This window comes from Rhinoderma darwinii, chromosome 4 (genome assembly GCF_050947455.1).
Source record: "Rhinoderma darwinii isolate aRhiDar2 chromosome 4, aRhiDar2.hap1, whole genome shotgun sequence".
NCBI lineage: Eukaryota > Metazoa > Chordata > Amphibia > Anura > Rhinodermatidae > Rhinoderma > Rhinoderma darwinii.
Genome location: NC_134690.1, coordinates 154,140,965 through 154,160,582, shown reverse-complemented (window position 1 = coordinate 154,160,582; position 19,618 = coordinate 154,140,965). Strand labels below are relative to the sequence as shown.

Below are 19,618 nucleotides of genomic sequence, written 5' to 3'. Positions count from 1 at the left end.
GCTCAGCGACTTAAAGGTCCTTTTATCCTGGCCAACCTTGGCCGAGCGCTGATCAATGAGACAGCACGTTGATCGGCGCTCCTTTCATGAGGAGTTATGATTGGTTATGTATAGGGACGAGAGATCATTACTACGATCTTTCGTCCCCAGTCATTTCCATCATATGTTAGTACATCTTGTTTGTACAGGGAGATGTGCTGCCAACATTGATAAAATGTATTGCTGCATAAACTATGCGATCAGTCAGTGAACGTTGCCCTGTTTACACAGGGCTGTGATCGGGAACGAGTGTTCATATGAATGCTCGTTTGCCCGATCATTGGCCTGTGTAAAAGGGCCTTTAGACATGGTTTGGTTTTAAGGTTTAATAAAATGGGGCCACCCAATAAAAACGGTTCTTTTTTGTTTGTTTTTTATTAATTTAAAGATGGTTTGATCTGTTTATTCACTTTACATCCCAGAAATTGTACGTTCTGAGTGGTAAGTCTACATAATTATTTGACTGCGAGATCGCAGTCAAAACATCCTTTTTCCCTGATGCAAAGTCAACAATCTTCTTTTTTTTCACCTCTGTTCTATTTTGGTCAGGTCTGCAGAGTGTGTCTTCTTATAGCTTGTAGTGGATTCAAGGCTTTTGAAACTTGGCCAGATGGTGGATGGGAACTGTTGTTCAGGACGGATGTTGATGGCTTTCAAGACAGAGCTGTCATTTGGGTGAATACTTGGAAAGTCAGAGTCCTTATTCCAATTCTGATCTAAATCTTCAAAGTCCCACTATAAATAAGACACAATTAAAGTTATTTTTGGCTTTGCATAATAAAGTACTAACACATGAATTGTTATAGAAACAAATGAGAAATATATTCCAATTTGTGAAATATTCAGAGTGAAAAACCAACAACAGCATTTTTTATTTGTCTATATCTAACCATCTCTACTTCATATAAACGCTTGTAAATTGTACATTATATGTAAAACTTTAACAATAATATTCAGCGATTTCCTCGTGCAGGAAGGGAAGTGGCCTAGAACTCACTTTTTTTTTTGGCTGTGTTTTTGTCTCTTTCACGATTTCCCTTCCTAGAGACCTTTCCCCTTGTTTCTTTTCATCTTTATGCAACTCCCTCCCTTCCAAGTCCAATTTCTCCAATTCAATTAGAGTACAAAAATTTTGTATCCCTGGAAAACCCCTGTCAAAATTAAATAAAACTTTCTAATATGCATTCTGTCAAAAATCGGAACGAATTTGTTCCCATTCACCCTACCGCTGCCCGGCCGGATGTTCTGCTTTTCATCCTGGTCTTTTTTTTTTCCTTCGACACACGTTCTTGCACGAGTTTTATTATGCAGACAGACCTGTGTCGATACCTCACTGAGTAACGTAACGACACAGGGATGTTCTTCAGTAATTATTCCTCCTCCTGGATTTTTCGCTTCTCCCTCCAAACTAGTTCTCCCGTACCCTTTAGTGTATTATCCCGCTCATCAGCTTTCTATGTGTGTGGCCACAGAATCACGTAACCGCACCTCCGCTAGATGCTGAAAACCTTGATTCAGCAGCGCGGAGCGACAGTGTGCATGAGCTTGTAATGGTCGAATCCGATCAAACCTGTTGTGCTTTCCAATGTAGTAAATAATAAAGATAAAACGGTGTCGTGGGATAAGAGTAAGTTGATAAAATTATTGAAACAATAACTTGCAGGTATGTTGTGCAGGGATGCCAGACAACCCTGCTCAGCGGAATGCTAATTTGCATAAGTTAATAAAACGAAAGAACATGTTGGAATTGGAGGTGGAGAGCTATAGGCAGTGCTGGTGGGAGGGTTGAAATAAGTATGATTGGGAGTAGATATGTAAATGTGGGAGTGCTAGGTCAGATGACAGAGAATATTACGTTGCGCCAGGCTGCAAGACCGCTCAGATGCCGGAAGACAAGGAGTGCAGGCAGTCTACGCAGTTGAATAGGAGTGAAAAAAAGTGAAAATTAATTAAAGAAAAAAAAAAAAAGAAGGATTAAGAACATATTTCATTGCAAGAATGTATTGGATTTCAGTTTAAAATAAAAAAAAGCAACTAATTTCCCTGATGGGTTTGACGACTTGCCGGCCTCTAATATTGCGGTTACGGAAGCAACTATGAAGCAGATGCTGCAGGCATTGCGCCATTCTTTACAAGCGGGATTCGCCAATCTTCTGCATCCTAATACCACATCTTTGCAAGAAGTGGAGCAACGTGTTAATCATGTGGAAACAAAGATGGGATCGTTTGCTACTTCCCATAATGATCTTATAGACGCTCATTTTGGCCTTGAAACAGAAGTACAACTGCGCACTAAAGTGGCTGATATGGAAGATAGATTGAGGCGCAATAATGTGAAGTTTATTGGAATTCCTGAGAAGGTCATGCCACAAAATCTGGCCCAATATTTGAAATCTCTTATGAAATGTCTGTTGCCCGACTGCACTCCACAGGACTTGATCATGGATAGAGAACAACCGGGTGCCGCGACCTAGGCATTTGGAAGAGCATGTTCCTGTAAAGGATCTGCCAGAAACAGCTGTGTCGACGCCCGTGGTTAGTCAGTCTGCACCTGCTCCTAAGTCTGATCGAGTGACCCCTCCTTCTACCAATCAGGCTGGGAGGCTGAGGAGTGGGAGAGCCTATCACAGCCTGGCCAGACGGAGCTAGCTTCCGCCCTCTGTCTGTTTCCTGGCTCTGCTGCTGCTGCTTGTACATTTGTCCTCTGCTCCATATAGACCCTGGCTTACTGACTACTCTCCTGCTCTGCGTTTGGTACCTCGTACACTCCTGGTTTGACTCGGCTCGTTCACTACTCTCCTGCTCTGCGTTTGGTACCTCGTACTCTCCTGGTTTGACTAGGCTCGTTCACTACTCTTGTTGCTCACGGTGTTGCCGTGGGCAACTGCCCCGTCCCCCTAGCTTCTGTGTACCCTTGTCTGTTTGTCTGTCGTGCACATAGTGAGTGTAGGGACCGTCACCCAGTTGTACGCCGTCGCCTAGGACGGGCCGTTGCAAGTAGGCAGGGACTGAGTGGCGGGTAGATTAGGGCTCACCTGTCTGTCTCCCTACCCCGGCATTACAGTTCCCAGAGATGTGTTGGCCCGTATCCACTTTTTCCAAACTAAGGAAAACCTGATGTATGCTGCCAGAAAGAGGTCTCGTTTGCCGGAACCTGATCAGATGGTCACTTTATGCATCGATCTATCGTCTACTACCTTGCAACTTCGGTGTCAACTGGCCCCCATCACCTCTACCTTTCGGGATCATAAGATCTTATATAAGTGGGGATTCCCGATTCGTCTACTCATCACTCGACATAATGTTTTACACATTGTTAAAACGGTGGAATAATCTACCTTACTGCATCAATGGAAGATTCCTTTATCATCATGGCACGCTTCACTCCAGGCGCCTCCTAAACATGTTAATGATGAATGGCGCACTGTAGGTTCTCCAAAGCATCCACATCGTTGAGGTACTTTCTATTAAAGGTGCTTCCTCATGCTGGGATTCCCAAGCCTTGGGGAAACTCACTGACTGTTCTACCCCCTCTTTTGTAAGACAGCTTCAATGCTGTTATAGTTTAACAAAATTTTGTTTCAATGCTGGTATATCGGCTTGTTGATATATATGTTCTTTTATCTTTTCTTGTTACCGTGTTTCCCCGAAAGTAAGACAGTGTCTTACTTTCTTTTTATCCCCAAAAGCCCCACTATGTCTTACTTTCGGGGTATGTCTTATATTAGAAAAAAATTGTCGAATTTTTTGCACTTTACTTTATTATTTATTATTTTTTTATTACTATGGTCTGTCCCTCAAAGGTCAAAAAAGACCTTTGGGGAACTTTATATATATTTTTTTCCTCTTTTACACCATCTTTTCCCCTGTAACTGGAGCTGCACAGCAGCCCCAGTTACAGGGGAAATCAGCCCTCTCATAGTGACGATTGTCACTAATAGGGCTGTGCTGGGTCTTGTTAGACCCAGCAGCAGTCTGTCACTAACGGGACCCGGCGATCATGTGACCTGTCACATGATCACCGGGAGGAATAGAGACAGCGCCGCTGCTGCTGTCTCTATTCCTATACACAGCGTTCATTGAACGCTGTGTAAAAACACATCGGAGAAGACAGAAGCAGCTAAAGCTGCTCCTATCCTCTCCTCAGGGTCCCCGGCAGTCACTGACAGCCGGAGACCCGACATTCAGCTGCCCGATCGCGCGGGCAGCAAGTTAAAACCCGAGCCGTAAAAAGTCTATGGCTCGGGTTTTAAGGAGGAGGCGGCGGCATTGACAAGTGCTGGGGGTGACGTATGGAGAGGGGGGCGGCGCAGAAGTGGGCAATACCCCCGTGTTTCCCCGAAAGTAAGACATATGTCTTACTTTCGGGGTACGGCTTATATTAGCCGACCCCCCTGAAACCCCCGATACGTCTTACAATCGGGGGTGTCTTACTATCGGGGAAACACGGTAGTCACTTTGTGGAATGTTGCATTAACATATTTTTTCTCCATGGATGTCTATGCAGTGTTGTATGGTGGCATATGGAGATATCTTCTAACATATATTTTCCCTGATGTAAGTGAATATTCAAATCCTAGTATGCATTTCTTGAGCTTTTCTGATGGTGTTGAAAATTGCACCCCTTAATGTAATGGGCCTTAATAGTCCGCAAAAGAAGGCATTTATGTGGGCAGAGGCCCGGGCTCTGTCATGCGATGTTTTTTGCGTCCAGGAAACGCATATTATGCAGAAAGATGCTTTTAGGATTAAACATCCGGGTTTCCCAGTGGTATATCAATCTAATTTTACTTCTAAATCCAGAGGGGTTCTCCTGGCTATTAAGAATACGGTAGCTTTTCAACTTATACAGGAGAAAATAGACACCGTGGGTCGGTACATAATTTTGGTTTGCTCCCTGTCGTATATACATTGGTATCGGTATATGCTCCCAATAAGGGCCAACTTCGTTTCTTTCAAAAGGTAATGAAAATTGTATCTAAACGGCGCCAAGTTAATTTGTACCATCTGTGGTGATTTTAATACCAGAATGGATACACAAATGGATACTACTTCTAGTGTGCGGAGACAAAAGAGCACGCTGGGCGAGAGTTTATGGAAAGCAGAATTGTATGATGTATGACGTGCTTTACATAGTACAGAGAGAGATTATTCTTACTTTTCTGCAGTTCACAATAGCTACTCTAGATTGGATGTGTTTTTGGTGGATAGAGCTTTACTGTTTTTGTCTAAATCCTCTACCATTGAAACTATTATGTGGTCTGACCATGCCGCTATCGCGCTCCAAATAGAACATATAATCATCCAAATACATATCTTTGGCGCTGTAATCCTTACCTTCCATCACATTCCACACATAAAAATACGATAGAACGTGATCAAGGAATTTTTCAGTTTGAATGCTCCTTCTGTCTCTAGTCGAGATATTTTATGGAATGCACATAAAGCATATATCAGAGGTACATTCATCAAGATTGGGCATAGAGACAGGAGGGAACAAACGAAACTGACCATGTCCCTTATGGAAAATATAAAAAAGCTAGAACTACTCAATAAAACTCAACAATCATCAGATCATGCTGAGAAACTCATGAACTTGAGACAGCAATTACGGGCATGTCTGATACAAAAATATAAGAAGAAGGTACGGAAAACAAATTCCTATTACTATTCCCAAAATAACAAGGCGGGTAAACTATTGGCCTCGCGACTTAAGCATCAATACACGAAAGCTAGAATTCCATTTTTATTAGCAGAAGGATCTAATGGAAAGTTATATGACCCACGGGACATTGCCAATAAATTTAGGGTTTACTACTCCTCGCTCTATAATTTGAAGGATGATCGTAATTCTCCCCTGGTGACGCAAAATACTATTCAGGCGTTTATGCAGTCACTTACTCCCTACCCTGACCATAGATCAATTATCTTCCCTCAACTGTCCCATTACTGATGCAGAAATTTCAAATGTAATTAAAAAACTCCCCTTAGGGAAGTCACCAGGCCCTGATGGGCTGACAAATGAATATTATAGATCTTTCCAACATATCCTTATAGAATATCTCAGACCATAATGCCTTTCTAACTGGCAGATTTCCCAAAGAAAACCAATCCGCATTCATAGTCACCCTTCCCAAGCCAGGGAAAAGCCCAGATATTCCCCAAAATGTTCACCCTATTTCGCTATTAAATACAGATTTGAAGATATGCTAAACTGTTAGCATCAAGATTAGCTCCACTTTTACCCACTCTAATTAAAGAAGACCAAGTTGGATTCATAAAAGGTAGACAAGCTACCGGCAATACTAGAAGGGTACTGAATATCATAAATTATTTGACTTCCCATGATGTACCTGCGGTTTTACTTTCGCTCGATGCGGAAAAGGCTTTTGACCGCATTAACTGGATGTATGCCTTTTCTGTGCTGAAGCGGATGGGTTTTTCTGGTCACATACTTACTGCAATTCAAGCTTTATATTCAGAGCCCTCGGCTCGGGTGTTTACTAATGGCTCTCTGTCTGAGGAGTTTTCCATCACTAATGGTACTAGGCAGGGATGCCCTTTATCCACACTAATTTTTGTGTTATCTATAGAACCTCTTGCACAAGCTATACGAGAAGATTCTTATGTGAAAGGCATAAAAATTGGAGACCGTACTCATGTTGTTTCTCTGTATGCGGACGATGTAATAATTACGTTAGGTGCTCCTGAAGTGTCGTTAACAAGAACCCTTGACATTCTTAAGGATTTTGGGGATTTCTCAGGCTATAAACTGAACACCCAAAAATCACAGGTACTACCGATTCATGTATCCTCTGATCGCCTCTATTCGGAAATGTAGATTTCCTTTAGATTGGCAACCAGAGGGTATACAGTACTTAGGCCTCACTTTGATGGTTTCACATAAAATAAACCATATACGGTTAATTATATACCACTTCTAGCTGATATTTCTGCAGAAGCTCGTAGACTTTCAGCATTTCAGGTCTCATGGATTGGTAGAATAGCGGCTTTTAAAATGCTTTTACTGCCAAGACTTCTTTACTTGTTCAGGACACTCCCTATTGAGGTACTAAAATTTTTTTTTAACTCCCTACGTCAGGTTTTTTCTTCATTTATATGGGCTAACCGTAAGCCACAAATTTCCTATAAACTACTTACTAAAGATAAGAAGAAAGGTAGCTTGGGGATACCCGATATGTAGGATTATTTTGTAGTGTGTCAAGTCTCACAATTGAGATATTGGTGGCTGTCGGACACGGTTAAACATTTGGTGCATATTGAGAGTGTTTTGGCTTCTCCCATCAGTCTGAAAGCATTATTAATAGCTGCCCTATGGAATATTAAGGCGCCAACCCAGATTTCTCCATTCACTAGAGCATCACTACTGTGCTGGTCTTTTCTCCATACGAATTCAGATGTTACAGTGGGTTTGCCAAAGCTGCATGTCCCCTTGGAATTAATGAACGTAGTTATATTAGATCTGAATGTTGATCTATGGGTGAAACAGGGTATTCGTTCATTGGCTGATTTATATGAGGCAAACCTTCTCAGGTCATTCACAGATTTATCGGATAGCTTCTATTTTCTTAACATTGGATACTTTGGACTCTTTTTCTCAAGTTTATATATATTTCAAAAAGGCATCAGAGGTCTAAAGCCTATTTATAATTTGTTGCATGAACATACTCTTTTTCAGAAAACATACCCTTTTAGATTATGGGAACGTGATTTGGGTGCCTCTTTTACTGATGCGGAATGGACCAGTGCCCTTACTTTAATTCATAGATTATTTAGGTGTAGTTCCCACTTCAGGGCAGCTATGAAGACTATGCTGAGATGGTATTTTACACCTGATCGATTACATTCTATGTATCCGAGCTCTCCACCTACTTGTTGGAGGAATTGTGGTTGTAGGGGATCCTTATAGCATACCTTATGGAGCTGTCCTATTTTGACGTCATATTTGGGAGAAGTCTTCCGCTTAGTATTTGATGTACTGAAACTTCACATTACTGCTGTACCTCAATTGGCCTTATTGTTTATAGGTATCCAAGTCATACCGGTACAATATAGAAAATTAACCTGTAAAATCCTTCTGATTTTAAAAAGAGAAAGGTCCTGTTGCACTGAAACGTTGCATTTGTGGGTAAATAAATTCCTGTTATTTTTGGATGTGCTGCCTTGTCTCCTGTATTTTGCGGTCTTCAATGATCAGCATCACCCTGCTTCTTTGGGTACTTAAAATCATGGTTTCAGTGTCTTGGTCATCAGCGTAGAACAAGTTAAGAAAAAAGAAGATGTTTGACAAAAAAGGTATAAAGTACGCATGGAAAAATGCTGGACAAATTTTCAAACAGTTTCCATTTAGTATTACTCCTGAGGGCAGAATAACAGAGCAAATAGCATTACAGTGAGAGGATTCTTTTAAAGAATTGTGAATGGCTTCCATTCTCTTCAGACTGTGCAAGGCTATGGACCATGCAAATTGATGGTCTCAATTATTACCGCCATAAAATAATTGTGAATGATGGCTGGTCTGCGGGTTGGATTTCCATTGCCAAGATGGAAAGTCGACTACAGTATTGATTCCATCTAAACTACGGAACCCTTGCACAACGGAGACAAACGTAAACCATTTGCACCGGATCAGTCACCATTGAAATCAATGGTAATGCAAAAGGAAACCTATGGTTTCCATTTGTTTTAGCCAGGGTTCCGTTCTGACGGAAAGCTCAGGCGGAACGCCAGAATGGAGCCCTGGTGCAGATGTGACGGAATCCTTACAAAATTAAAGCAAGCGAGTTCCATGGCACCCAGTAAATGTCCTCCAAACCTCCCTTTTCTGGTGTCTAGCAGGACATCTAGCTTAAAGAGCCTTATATTTTTAGACACAAAATTCTAGATTGCTTTCATTAACTAGTCTTCATGCAGGAAAAAGGCAAGACCATCAGACCATTTTTTTTTTAACCAATTGACTAGAGGTGTCTAGTTTGAGGCTACAGATTTGTGCTGCTTAGAAATCGTGCAGTAACTGCCCCTCCATCCTTGTCCCAATTTACTCTTTGCTAATGCAGTCCGTCCTGAATAGGGAGAAAAAGCACGATTTTCAACACAGTGTCCATTGACAACCCACCTTAATTTTAGACATTTTTCTCTTCTGCAGCTTTGTAACTTTTTTTCTCTGCTGGGATAAGAGGAACAAATGGTTCCCAAAAGGAAAAAAAAAAAAGTTTGTGGTTTAAAAAACCCAAAAAGCATATAGTGCGCCCCTTTGCGGGGAAACTTACGGCGGCATTAAAATGGCACAAACATCACTATTTGCCTCCATATAGAAGTTAAGCCTCTAGTTTGTACCCCCATAAATTTAGTGCCCTCTGTAGATGGTGCCACACAGCCCCCTCCCAGGTAGTGCCACACAGCCCCCGTGTAGATTGTGCCATACAGCCCCCTGTACTACAGCGCCATACAGCCACCCTGTAGATAGCACATTACAGCCCCCCTCCTGTAGATAACATCATACAGACAATACATGAATGCCAACGGGATCCTTGTGTAGGCTGGCATGATCCAGAGACATTATCACGCCAGCCTCTGTCGAAGTGTTCACTAGTATCTGCGTCCTGAGGACGCAGATATTATTGAATGTGGCGTCGCTACCGCTGTAGCAGCCATAGCGGCTGCTAGCGGCCCCCTCTTGCCGCAGGTCCCGTAGCATCCCTCTAGAAGCAGAATCCCCGGAAGAGTGTCGGCGATGCTCTGGCTGGGGATTTCACTCCTGTGAAAGCCATGACGGCAGCGACCTTGCCCGGCGGCTGAGTAGGCCACCTCAAGGGTAGTGGGCCCCGGCACTTGCCCGAGTTTGCCGGGTGCGAACGCGGGCCCTGTGCACATTTCAACACAAAACCGGAATTCAACTTGTATTCTAATAAAAATGAACATACAACAAACACTTGTACATGCCTAAGTCTAAAGTTGATCTTTACCCTAAACCAGTTTCACATGAGCAACTTATTTTTATCGTATTGCGTCTGTATTTATACAGTTCTTATTGTGGAGACAGTGTTAATCTATGGGGATTTTCACATGATTGTATAAAATAAGGGAGTATTTGAAAGTCTATGGAAAGCGTTAAAAATATGGATGCATTAATATGAGATCTGTATTGAATCTGTATTAAAGAAAAATAAAATAAAATCCTTAAAAAATCTCCCCAAATTTGCCATAACATCTAAGGTAACAGGGTTGGTTCACCAAACGAACATTCAAAAGAGCAATGTTTTTCAGAGTTTTCTATTGTATAGTCATATATTATCCCTATACAATGAGAAGCCTTGCATATTCCCAAACAAACTTGAAGATACACGGGATACTAAAATATATTTTAAAATGATCTTATTTCTGTTGTTGGGCAGCGTGCTTGGGACTATTTAGTGTTGTCCTTTGATGACATATCACAAGATTTTCCATCAGGACATTAAAATGTTGTGGTGTACTTTTTTTTTCCCTTGGAAAACATTTAACCTCGTATGTGCCACAGTGCCAGTTAAATTCAGAAGTAGAAAAAGTAAAGACTTGGCACTAACAAATCAGCATGCCCTTCCAGATACCCCAAGCCAGGAATGATTTTACGGCGTAAATATAGGAAAAAGCGATTCTTCACAGTTTATCTTGTTTATTTCTTATCCCGTTCACGTTTCACGCTAAACCTGTTAGATTAATTCTTCAGGTTATTACAGTCGTTTAGATACCAAATATGTGTAGGTTTTTTTGTTTTTATTTAATGTAGAGGCAATAAAATATATTTAATGCAAAATAATGACATTTTTGGGCCATTTTTTTTAAATTTTTGTTACTTTTTAAAAAAAATCCCATTAAGGGATAACTATTTTTTACTTATAAATGTATTAGCATACTCTTGTTAACGTTACACTGTGTCACGATGACACAGGCTGCTGTTAGCGCAGCACATAGTGTGCCCTAACAGCAGGCTTACGGAATAGACAGCCCTGGGGTCCTTTTATGTCCCCAGGGCTGACTGCATAGGGATTCCCTGCTCTTTAATCACATCACCGGTTTTCCAGTTACGCGATCAAAGAGGAGAGTTTCCTTTGTCACGGACCGTGGCAATCAAAGGGTTAAACAGCCGTGACTGAGGGCTTGCTTCCTGTGCAGTTCGTGTCAGCATGTTATCAAGCGCAAGAGACTAACATCGCTGGAGTCCCCGAGCAGAGCATCAGCTAGCGCTATGCCGGGACTCCAAGCACTGCTCCTGATGTCACTATCCATATATAGTCAGGGACTTCAGGGGTTTCTGATCGCTGGAGTTCCTGAGCAGAGCATCAGCTGATTCTCTGCCGGGGACTCCAACACTGCTGCATATATAGACAGTTATGTCGGCAGCAGTGCTGGAGTCCCTGGGAAGAGCATCAGCTGATGCTCTGCTCAGGAACTCCAGCGACAGGAAACCCCTGAAGTCACTGACCATATATGGACAGTGACGTCGGGAGCGGTGCTAGTGTCCAGAGCAAAGCGCTATCCGATTCTCTGCTCAGGGATTCCAGCGATAGGCAATGTGACAGCCCCTTGCGGTCATGCGATTGATAACATGACTACACAAACAGCACAGAAAGCAAGCTCTTAGTCATGTGGGGCCGTGTTGGCGCATCATCAATATTAGGATATTTTCAGGACTTTCAGGAACAATTCCCTGGGTTTGAACTGCACGATTTAGTACCAAATTAAAAATTAAAGTACATTAGTAAGGGACTTTTCACATAAAAATATTAATCCAATGCAATTTTTGGTGCCAGGATAACCCCTTTAAGATCTGGTGCATTTTCGAGAGCCATTGATCAATAGTTGGAATGAGTAATTTGGCCGCCGAAATTAAGAAAGTTGGGAGGATTGGGTGTGTTGAGGAAGCCAAAGAAGAATAAGTTCCACGGTTAGGATATGCTCGACTAACATAAAACTATTTATATGGGCTTCAACATCGTTCCAGTGACTTTTAATCAAAGGACAGTCCCACCAAATATGTGAAAGTGCCCGGATTACCACATCTCCAACAGGTATTCGTGGGGGATAGACCAATCTTATGTAGAAAGACTGGGGTTCTATACCACTAAGAGGTTGTTTTATCAGAGTTTTCCTGCACGTGAACACATCTGGAAAACCCATGGGAGTGGATCAGGATGTAGTTCCTTTCCGACTAAGTGAAAGTCTTAAGTTCAGATTCCCAAACTGCAATGTATTTTGGAGGGGGTCAGATGAAAGAGACCTTTATACACCTTAGACAGAATTTTCGAAGGTGGAGAGGGCAATAGTATATAGTTTGCTAACCAAGTGGTGTCAGGATAAGAAGATTCAAATATAATGGTGGTTTCTCTTGGCTCAAATACCCACAAAATCTCTCTCAGACCGGAGCAGGCAAAACTAAATTGGGTATGATCCAACAAATACCCTAAATAGCATATATAAAGTACAGTGAAGTTTACCGCTCAGACGGCACTGGTAAGAGTCCAATATCATTCAGTATAGACACTCTCTCCCAGAAAAATGCAGTGGACAGTCCGCAATCCAATGAGGGTGTGGATGGTAATTCTTATCCTTGTAGTTCCACCAAGCTCCTTATCGTCTCCCTCCACATTCAAAGAACTCCTGGTAGGAAAAGGATCTTATGTCTCTAATAGATGGAAAAAGGAAGACACATAGTGCAACACCCTCTGCAAGAAGATTGCTCCACGCCAAGTTTAATCCATACTCACAGAAGTAACAAGAAATAAAAGCATCAAGGTAAGTAAAAATCTTTAAAATTTCTAGGCGGCACGCCAAACACTCTCGCCCGACCCAGGGTTTCGCCCTTCCGGCTTCCTCTGGGGCATCATAATAAGAAGATTGGTGAGAGTTTTTGAACTTATGGCAAGTGATATTAAAATACATAATTTGAAGGCCATTAGGTTGAGCTAGTACTCGTTCGAGAAGAGATCGTTGGCAACGCGGTTGGATACTTCACTAATTCACAGATCTTTAAATTTTGTTAACAATTCCAAAAATCTGATACATGTGTAATCGAGTTATCCACAAAGTGGGGAAGCTTAGTGGGGCTAATGGGGACAAAACAAAACAACTTTGAACATGATGAGGGCCTGTGTTTTCTGGCAGACCCGCAGCATACCCCTAGTAAGGTCACTAATTAAAACATTCCTTCCCGGGCGTGAGGACTTGACCCAGAGAAGATGTAGAAGATGCGTGCCCCAAAGTCTGCGTTCAATATAGACATGTGAAGCAACTACACTAGGGTCAGCTAATCACGTCCATCTGATAGTACATTGGAGAGAAATTCCTCCATTTGACCTTTTTTGTGCCAAAAGAGGAAATACTAGCCTTTGGTATTTATTCTTCCAAAGAAAGCGCATGAAAAGACTTAAGAATTAATTATTTTGGACGGTTATGGTTAGAGCTTGGATCAAGTACAGAATTTATGTATAAAGCAAATTCTTCCTACCTAGCCAGTAAACATATGGAATCTTAAATTTGGCAAAAGAGAAGCTAATTTTAATCATAAACAGAGAGAAGTTTAGGTTGAATAGGGGAGTAGGATCAGCTGGAAGCATGATACCCAAGTACTTGATAGCGGTGCAGGGCCATTTGAAAGGGGAGGTGGTTTTGAAATAAGATATTAGAATGGATTTCTGCTTTGATTACTTGTGGTCTGATTGTTATAGGCAAACACAATCTAACTAATCTAATTAAAACACAGTTGTACTGTACCTTTCACATGGGCCAATAATCGCACAAACGCTCGTTCATCTGCTGATCGTATCGTAAATGCAGCACAAAATATTATCGTTATCAGCAGCACATTTCATTGCGTAAACAGGGAGATGTGCTACCGACATGATTGAAATGCATGCGGACGAGCGATCATAGTAACAATACATTACTAATCATTGCTCCTTGTGAAAGGAGAAAACGCGTGCCGATCAACGAGCTGTCTCGTTAGTTTCTTATGGTCCATATTGGCCGGTATAAAAAGGACCCTTAGAGTAGTCAAACTACAGAATGTCCTACCCCTAGCGGTAGTGATAACAGATACGTCAGCATTTAAAAAAAGGGCCAGATGATTATTTACGGACAAATGGCATTAAGGGTTATAATTAATCAAGCAATGAATAACGGGTAATGGATTGAGAAACGTTGAACTAGATGGACCTGTGTCTTTTTTCAACCTACGTAACCATGTATATGACTGCAAAAGAACAATTGGAGACTCTACAAACTGCAAAAACCTCTGTTCATGTGTCCACTATTAGAAAAACATTAGAATGGTGTCCATGGAAGGACATAACGAAGGAAGCCACAGAACCCCAAAAAACATTGTGGCCCATCTAAAGCTTGCCCTAGACCACCTGGATGTTCCACAATGTTTCTGGGAAAATGTTCTATGGACAGATGAGACCAAAGTGGAACTTTTTAGCACACATTCATGTTCATATTTATGTAATTCTCTAAATATATCTTAGCTATTTAACTGCTACATGCACAAATAACCTTACACATACATAGATAACCATTTAAAGAGATTTTACAAATTAAAAAATTTGTGGGTGAGGTTGGGGGGAAAAAAAACAAAAAAAAAACGTCAGAAAACCCCAAACACAGGGGCATGCAAGCAGGCATGCCAAGATATTGATGTGTTGATGTAAAAAGAAATGCAGGAAGTTGCTTGCGTTAAAAAAAGGGTAAAGATGCTTGGATACTTAAAAACCATTAAAAAAAAACAGAGACCTCTAGTGGCTAGATATAAAATTATGTATAGGAAGCATTTATGTACTGAAACCGTAAGGCCTAGTTCACACTGAGTTTTTTGTAGGCAGATTAGGAACTGCCAGCGTTGTTTTAACATTTTTCTTCTGCGTATTTCCTGTCGGTTTTTGCTAATGCAAGGACCGGGAGCAAAAACCGCTGCAAAAAACAAACAAAGAAGAAACGCTCAGAAACCAGCGCTGCTGTTTTTTTTCTGCCTCCCATTGATTAAAATGGAAGGTCAGAGGCAGAAACCGCGACACGTTAGAACATGCTGTATTTTTCCCCCGGGATTGGCAAAAAGCAGTCTTGGAAAAAAACAAAAAAAAAACGCCTCTGCCTCCCATTGAAATAAATAGGAGGCGATTTCGGACGTTTTTTAGCGCAGATTCAGTGTGAGCTGATGCGAATACTGCTTTAACCCCTTCCGGACATTTATCGAAAGTAAAAGTCATGGAAAGCCAGTGCTTCCCGCAATTTGTCATATATATATATATACACACGAAAAATGGATGACACTGGCTCAGAAACGGAGTCCGTGCCATCATCCCCGGGTGTCAGCAGGGTGACACCCTGCTGTAATGGCAGGGACCGAAGTTAGCTCAGATCTCCGCCATTAAATCCTTAAATGCAGCGGTCAAAAGCGATCGCTGCATTTAAGGCATTTTCAGCTCATCGCCATCCCAGCTACGAAATTGCCGGTGGTGCCGATAGCTGCAATGCAACCGGAGGCCTAATGCTGGCCTCCAGGTCTGCCTAGTACAGAAGCCTTCCAGGCCCCACCCGGAGGCCTAAAAGCCTTCTGTAGCCGACAGCAAGATGGCGCCAGCTCGGGAGCTGAGCCGACGTCATCAGCGGTGGATGTCAACTGTATGCTACAGCTGACGCCCTCCTGTAATGTCGGGGACCAGAGCTAGCTCCGATCCTTGCCATGAACGCCTTAGATAAAGCGATCGCTGCATCTTAGAGGTTGGTAGCAAATCGGCAGCCCTATATGCGATCGAAAGACTGCCGACTGCTGCTATGGCAAAAGGAGGTCTAACAATGGCCTCCTGCTCTGCCGTTATGGAAGCAGAGTAGGCCCTGCCCGGAGGCGAAGCCTAAATCGGCTTGCGGTCAGTGAACGACTTACAGATCTATTACATTGCCCTACATTGGTAGTGCAATGTATTAGAAAAAAAAATCAGACAGTCGGAACTTCAAGTCCCCTAGTGGGACTAAACAAAAAGTGAAAAAAAAAAAAAAGTTGCAAAATTTATAATAAAAGTTTCAAGTAATAAAATAAAAACGCAAATCACCCTTTTTCACTTATCAAGTTCTTTAATATTGAAAAAAAAAATGGATAAGCCATACATATTTGGTATCACCGTGACCGCAACGGCTTGAACTAGAACATAATATTTTTATTTATTTGACGTGGTGAACGGCGTAAAAAAAACAAAACAAAAAAAAATATATGTCAGAATGTGTTTTTTGGTCACTTTGCCCTACAAAAATGTGAATAAAAAAAGTGATAAAAAAGTCGCATGTATCCAAAAATGGTACTTATAAGAACTATAGCTCGCCTTGCAAAAAACAGCTCCGTCGACGAAAGAATTAAAAAGTTTTGTTTCTCACAACAAGGAGACAGAAAAAAATAATTTTTTTTTACAAAAGTAATTTTATTGTATACATAGTTGCAAAACATGAAGAAAAAAGTGCTATAAATTTGGTATCGCCGGAATCGTACTGACCCGCAGAGTAAAGTTGACATGTAAATTTATAAACGCATGGTGAACGCTGTATAGAAAAACCCCTGAAAAACGATGCCAGAATTGCTGTTTTTTGGTCACCTTGCCTCCCGAAAAATAGGATAAAAAGGGATCAAAAAGTCGCATGTACCCCAAAATGGTACCAATAATAACTACAGCTCGTCCCATAAAAAAACAGCCCTCATACCACTACGTCTATGAAAAAATAAAATTAGTTAAGGCTCCAATAAGTCAGTAAAGGAAAAATATGCAGTTGTGCAGGCCCGAGGGGAACATTTCTTCTGTTTCAAAAGCCGATTTATCAAGGCCCTAAAAATAGGGAACCAGGAAGAGTAGGGCCCAAACATATCCGCTGGAAGAGAGGATGCCCGTAAAATACCAGGACAACACTTTCCCAGCAAATTTCCCCAAACTGTAAAGGTGCGGAGTGTGTACCAAAAGGGAGATAAGAACGGACACCATTTATCAGTGTGACACCGGCCTGTGCAGGAAAGATTGCTTCACAGCGTAACACACAACTATGGATTATTTATTGCTTTTTTTTACCCCATTATTATATCATCTGACAATGCCCCTGATGTACTCTGCCCAGCTTACATGTACCCCCACATAATTGAAAACGCCAGCAATACTCAAACAAAACTACTACCAAGCAAAATCCACGCTCCCTTCTAAGCCCTACAGTGTGCCCAAACAGCCGCGTTTACCTCCACATGTATGGCATCTTCATACCCGGGAAAATCCTTTTAACAATTTTTTGGGCGTGTGTCTCCAGTGGCACAAGCTGGGCACGACATATTTGCCACTGAAATGGCATATCTAGGGAAAAATTTCTATTTTTACTTTGCTCCATCCGCAGCGCATTAATTTATGGAAAATGCTCACTACACCCCTTAATAAATGCCTGGAGGGGTGTAGTTTCCACAATGGGGTCAATTCTCAGGGGTTTCTTTTATTATTTCACATCAGAGCCTCAGCAATTGTGAACCAATACTTTGTAAAATCGCCAAATTAGGCCTCAACTTCACATGGTACTCTTTCACTCCTGAGCCCTGTCGAACGTCCAGGCAAAAGATTAGGGCCACATGTAAGGTGTTTCTAAAACCGGGAAAAACAAGTATAATAATTAGAGAGCTGTCTTGTTATGGTGGCACAAGCTAAGCACCACATATTGGCATATCTATGGGAACATTCCCATTTTCCCTCTGCAACATCGAGTGAACACTAATTTCTAGAAAACACCTGCATGGTTAGAATGCCCACTACACCCCTAGGTGAATACCTTGAGGGGTGTAATTTCCAAAATGGTGTCAATTCTGAGGCGTTTCCACTGTTTTGGTCCCACAGGGTCTTTGCAAATACGACATAGCGCTCCAATCCAGCAAAATCTGCACTCCAAAAGCCAAATGGCGCTCATTCCCTTCTGAGCCCTACTGACAGTAGTTTATGATCACATATGGGATATTGCCGTACTCAGGAGAAATTGCTTTACAAATCTTGGGGTGCTTTTTCCTTTATTTGTTGAAAAAATGAGAAATTTTGAGCTAAAGCTACAGCTTTATTGGTTAAAAAAAATAAAATAAAAAAAACAAAGGAATTTATTTTCACTGCCCAAGTCTAATAAAATCCATGAAACACCTGTGTGGTCAAAATTCTCACTACACCCCTAGATGAATTCCTCAAGGGGTGTAGTCTCCCAAATGGAGTCACTTTCTGGTAGTTTCCACTGTACTGGTACCTTAGGGGCTTTGCAAAAGAGATATGGTGCCTAGAAACCAATCCAGCAAAATCTGCGCTCCAAAAGCCAAACGGCGTTCCTTCTCTTCTGAGCCCTGCCACGTGCCCAAACAGTAGTTTATGACCACATATGGGGTATTTCCGTACTCCAGTTGCTTTACAAATGTTAAGGGGCTTTTTCTGCGGACATTGTTTTTTCTTAGCTAAAACTACATCTTATTGCTTTATATCTAAATTCTAATAAAATCTATGAAACACCTGTGGGGTCAAAATGCTCATTACACCCCTAGATTAACTCCTTGTGGGGTGTAGTTTCCGAAATGGGGTGTTTTTTGGGTGGTTTCCTGTGTTTTGGCATCACAAGACCTCTTCAATCCTTTCTAAAATATATTCTAATAAAAAGAAGGCCCCAAAATCCACTAGCTGCTCCTTTGCTTCGGAGGCCGGTGTTTTAGTCCATTAGCACACTATGTCAGATATTTCTAAAAACTTCAGAATCTGGGCAATAAATATGGAGTAGTGTTTCTCCGGTAAAACCTTCTGTGTTCCAGGGAAAAATAAAATTGATTAACTATGAATTTCTGCAAAAAAAAAAAAAATTTAATTTGTGAATTTCACCTCTACTTTGCTTTATTTCTTGTGAAACGCCTAAAGGGTTAAGAAACTTTCTAAATGCTGTTTTGGATACTTTGAGGGGGTGCAGCTTTTAAAATGGGGTGACTTATGGGGGTTTGTATTGTATAGGCCCTTCAAGGCTACTTCACATCCTGAACTGGTCCCTATAAAAATAGCCTTTTGAAATTTTCTTGAAAACGTGAGAAATTTCCAGTAAAAGTTCTAAGCTTTGTAACATCCAAGAAAAATAAAAGGAGGTTCAAAAAACGATGCCAATCGAAAGTTGACACATGGGGAATGTTAATTGGCAACTATTTTGTGTGGTATTACTATCTGTTTTACAAGCCAATACATTTAAATTTGGAAAAAGGCAAATTTTTCGCAAAATTTTGGGGTTTTTCACAATTAAATACTGTGTGGATCGACCAAATTTTACCACTGACTTAAAGTACAATGTGTCACGTGAGAACAATCTCAGAAATTGCTTGTATAGGTAAAAGCATTCCAAAGTTATTACCACATAAAGTGACACGTCAGATTTGAAAAAGGCTCTGTGAGGAAGGTCAAAAGTGGCTGCATCGGGAAGGGGTTAAAGATTGTAGAAAGTTGACAATAATGTGTACCTATGGCCACGTTTAGATGAAGGCCAAGCGATTGCTCGTTCAACT

General features: G+C 41.4%; 1 protein-coding gene across 1 annotated transcript in view; it reads right to left on the bottom strand.

Moving 5' to 3' along the window:
• Nucleotides 1–404: 404 nt before the first annotated feature.
• The window catches only part of TMEM44 (transmembrane protein 44), a 47,365-nt gene continuing 28,151 nt past the window's right edge, over nucleotides 405–19,618 (bottom strand). The window contains exon 12 of the mRNA XM_075864062.1: nucleotides 405–774. Coding sequence (XP_075720177.1) covers nucleotides 565–774 — 210 coding nt within the window. The 3' untranslated portion in view covers nucleotides 405–564. The remainder of the gene's footprint in view (nucleotides 775–19,618) is intronic.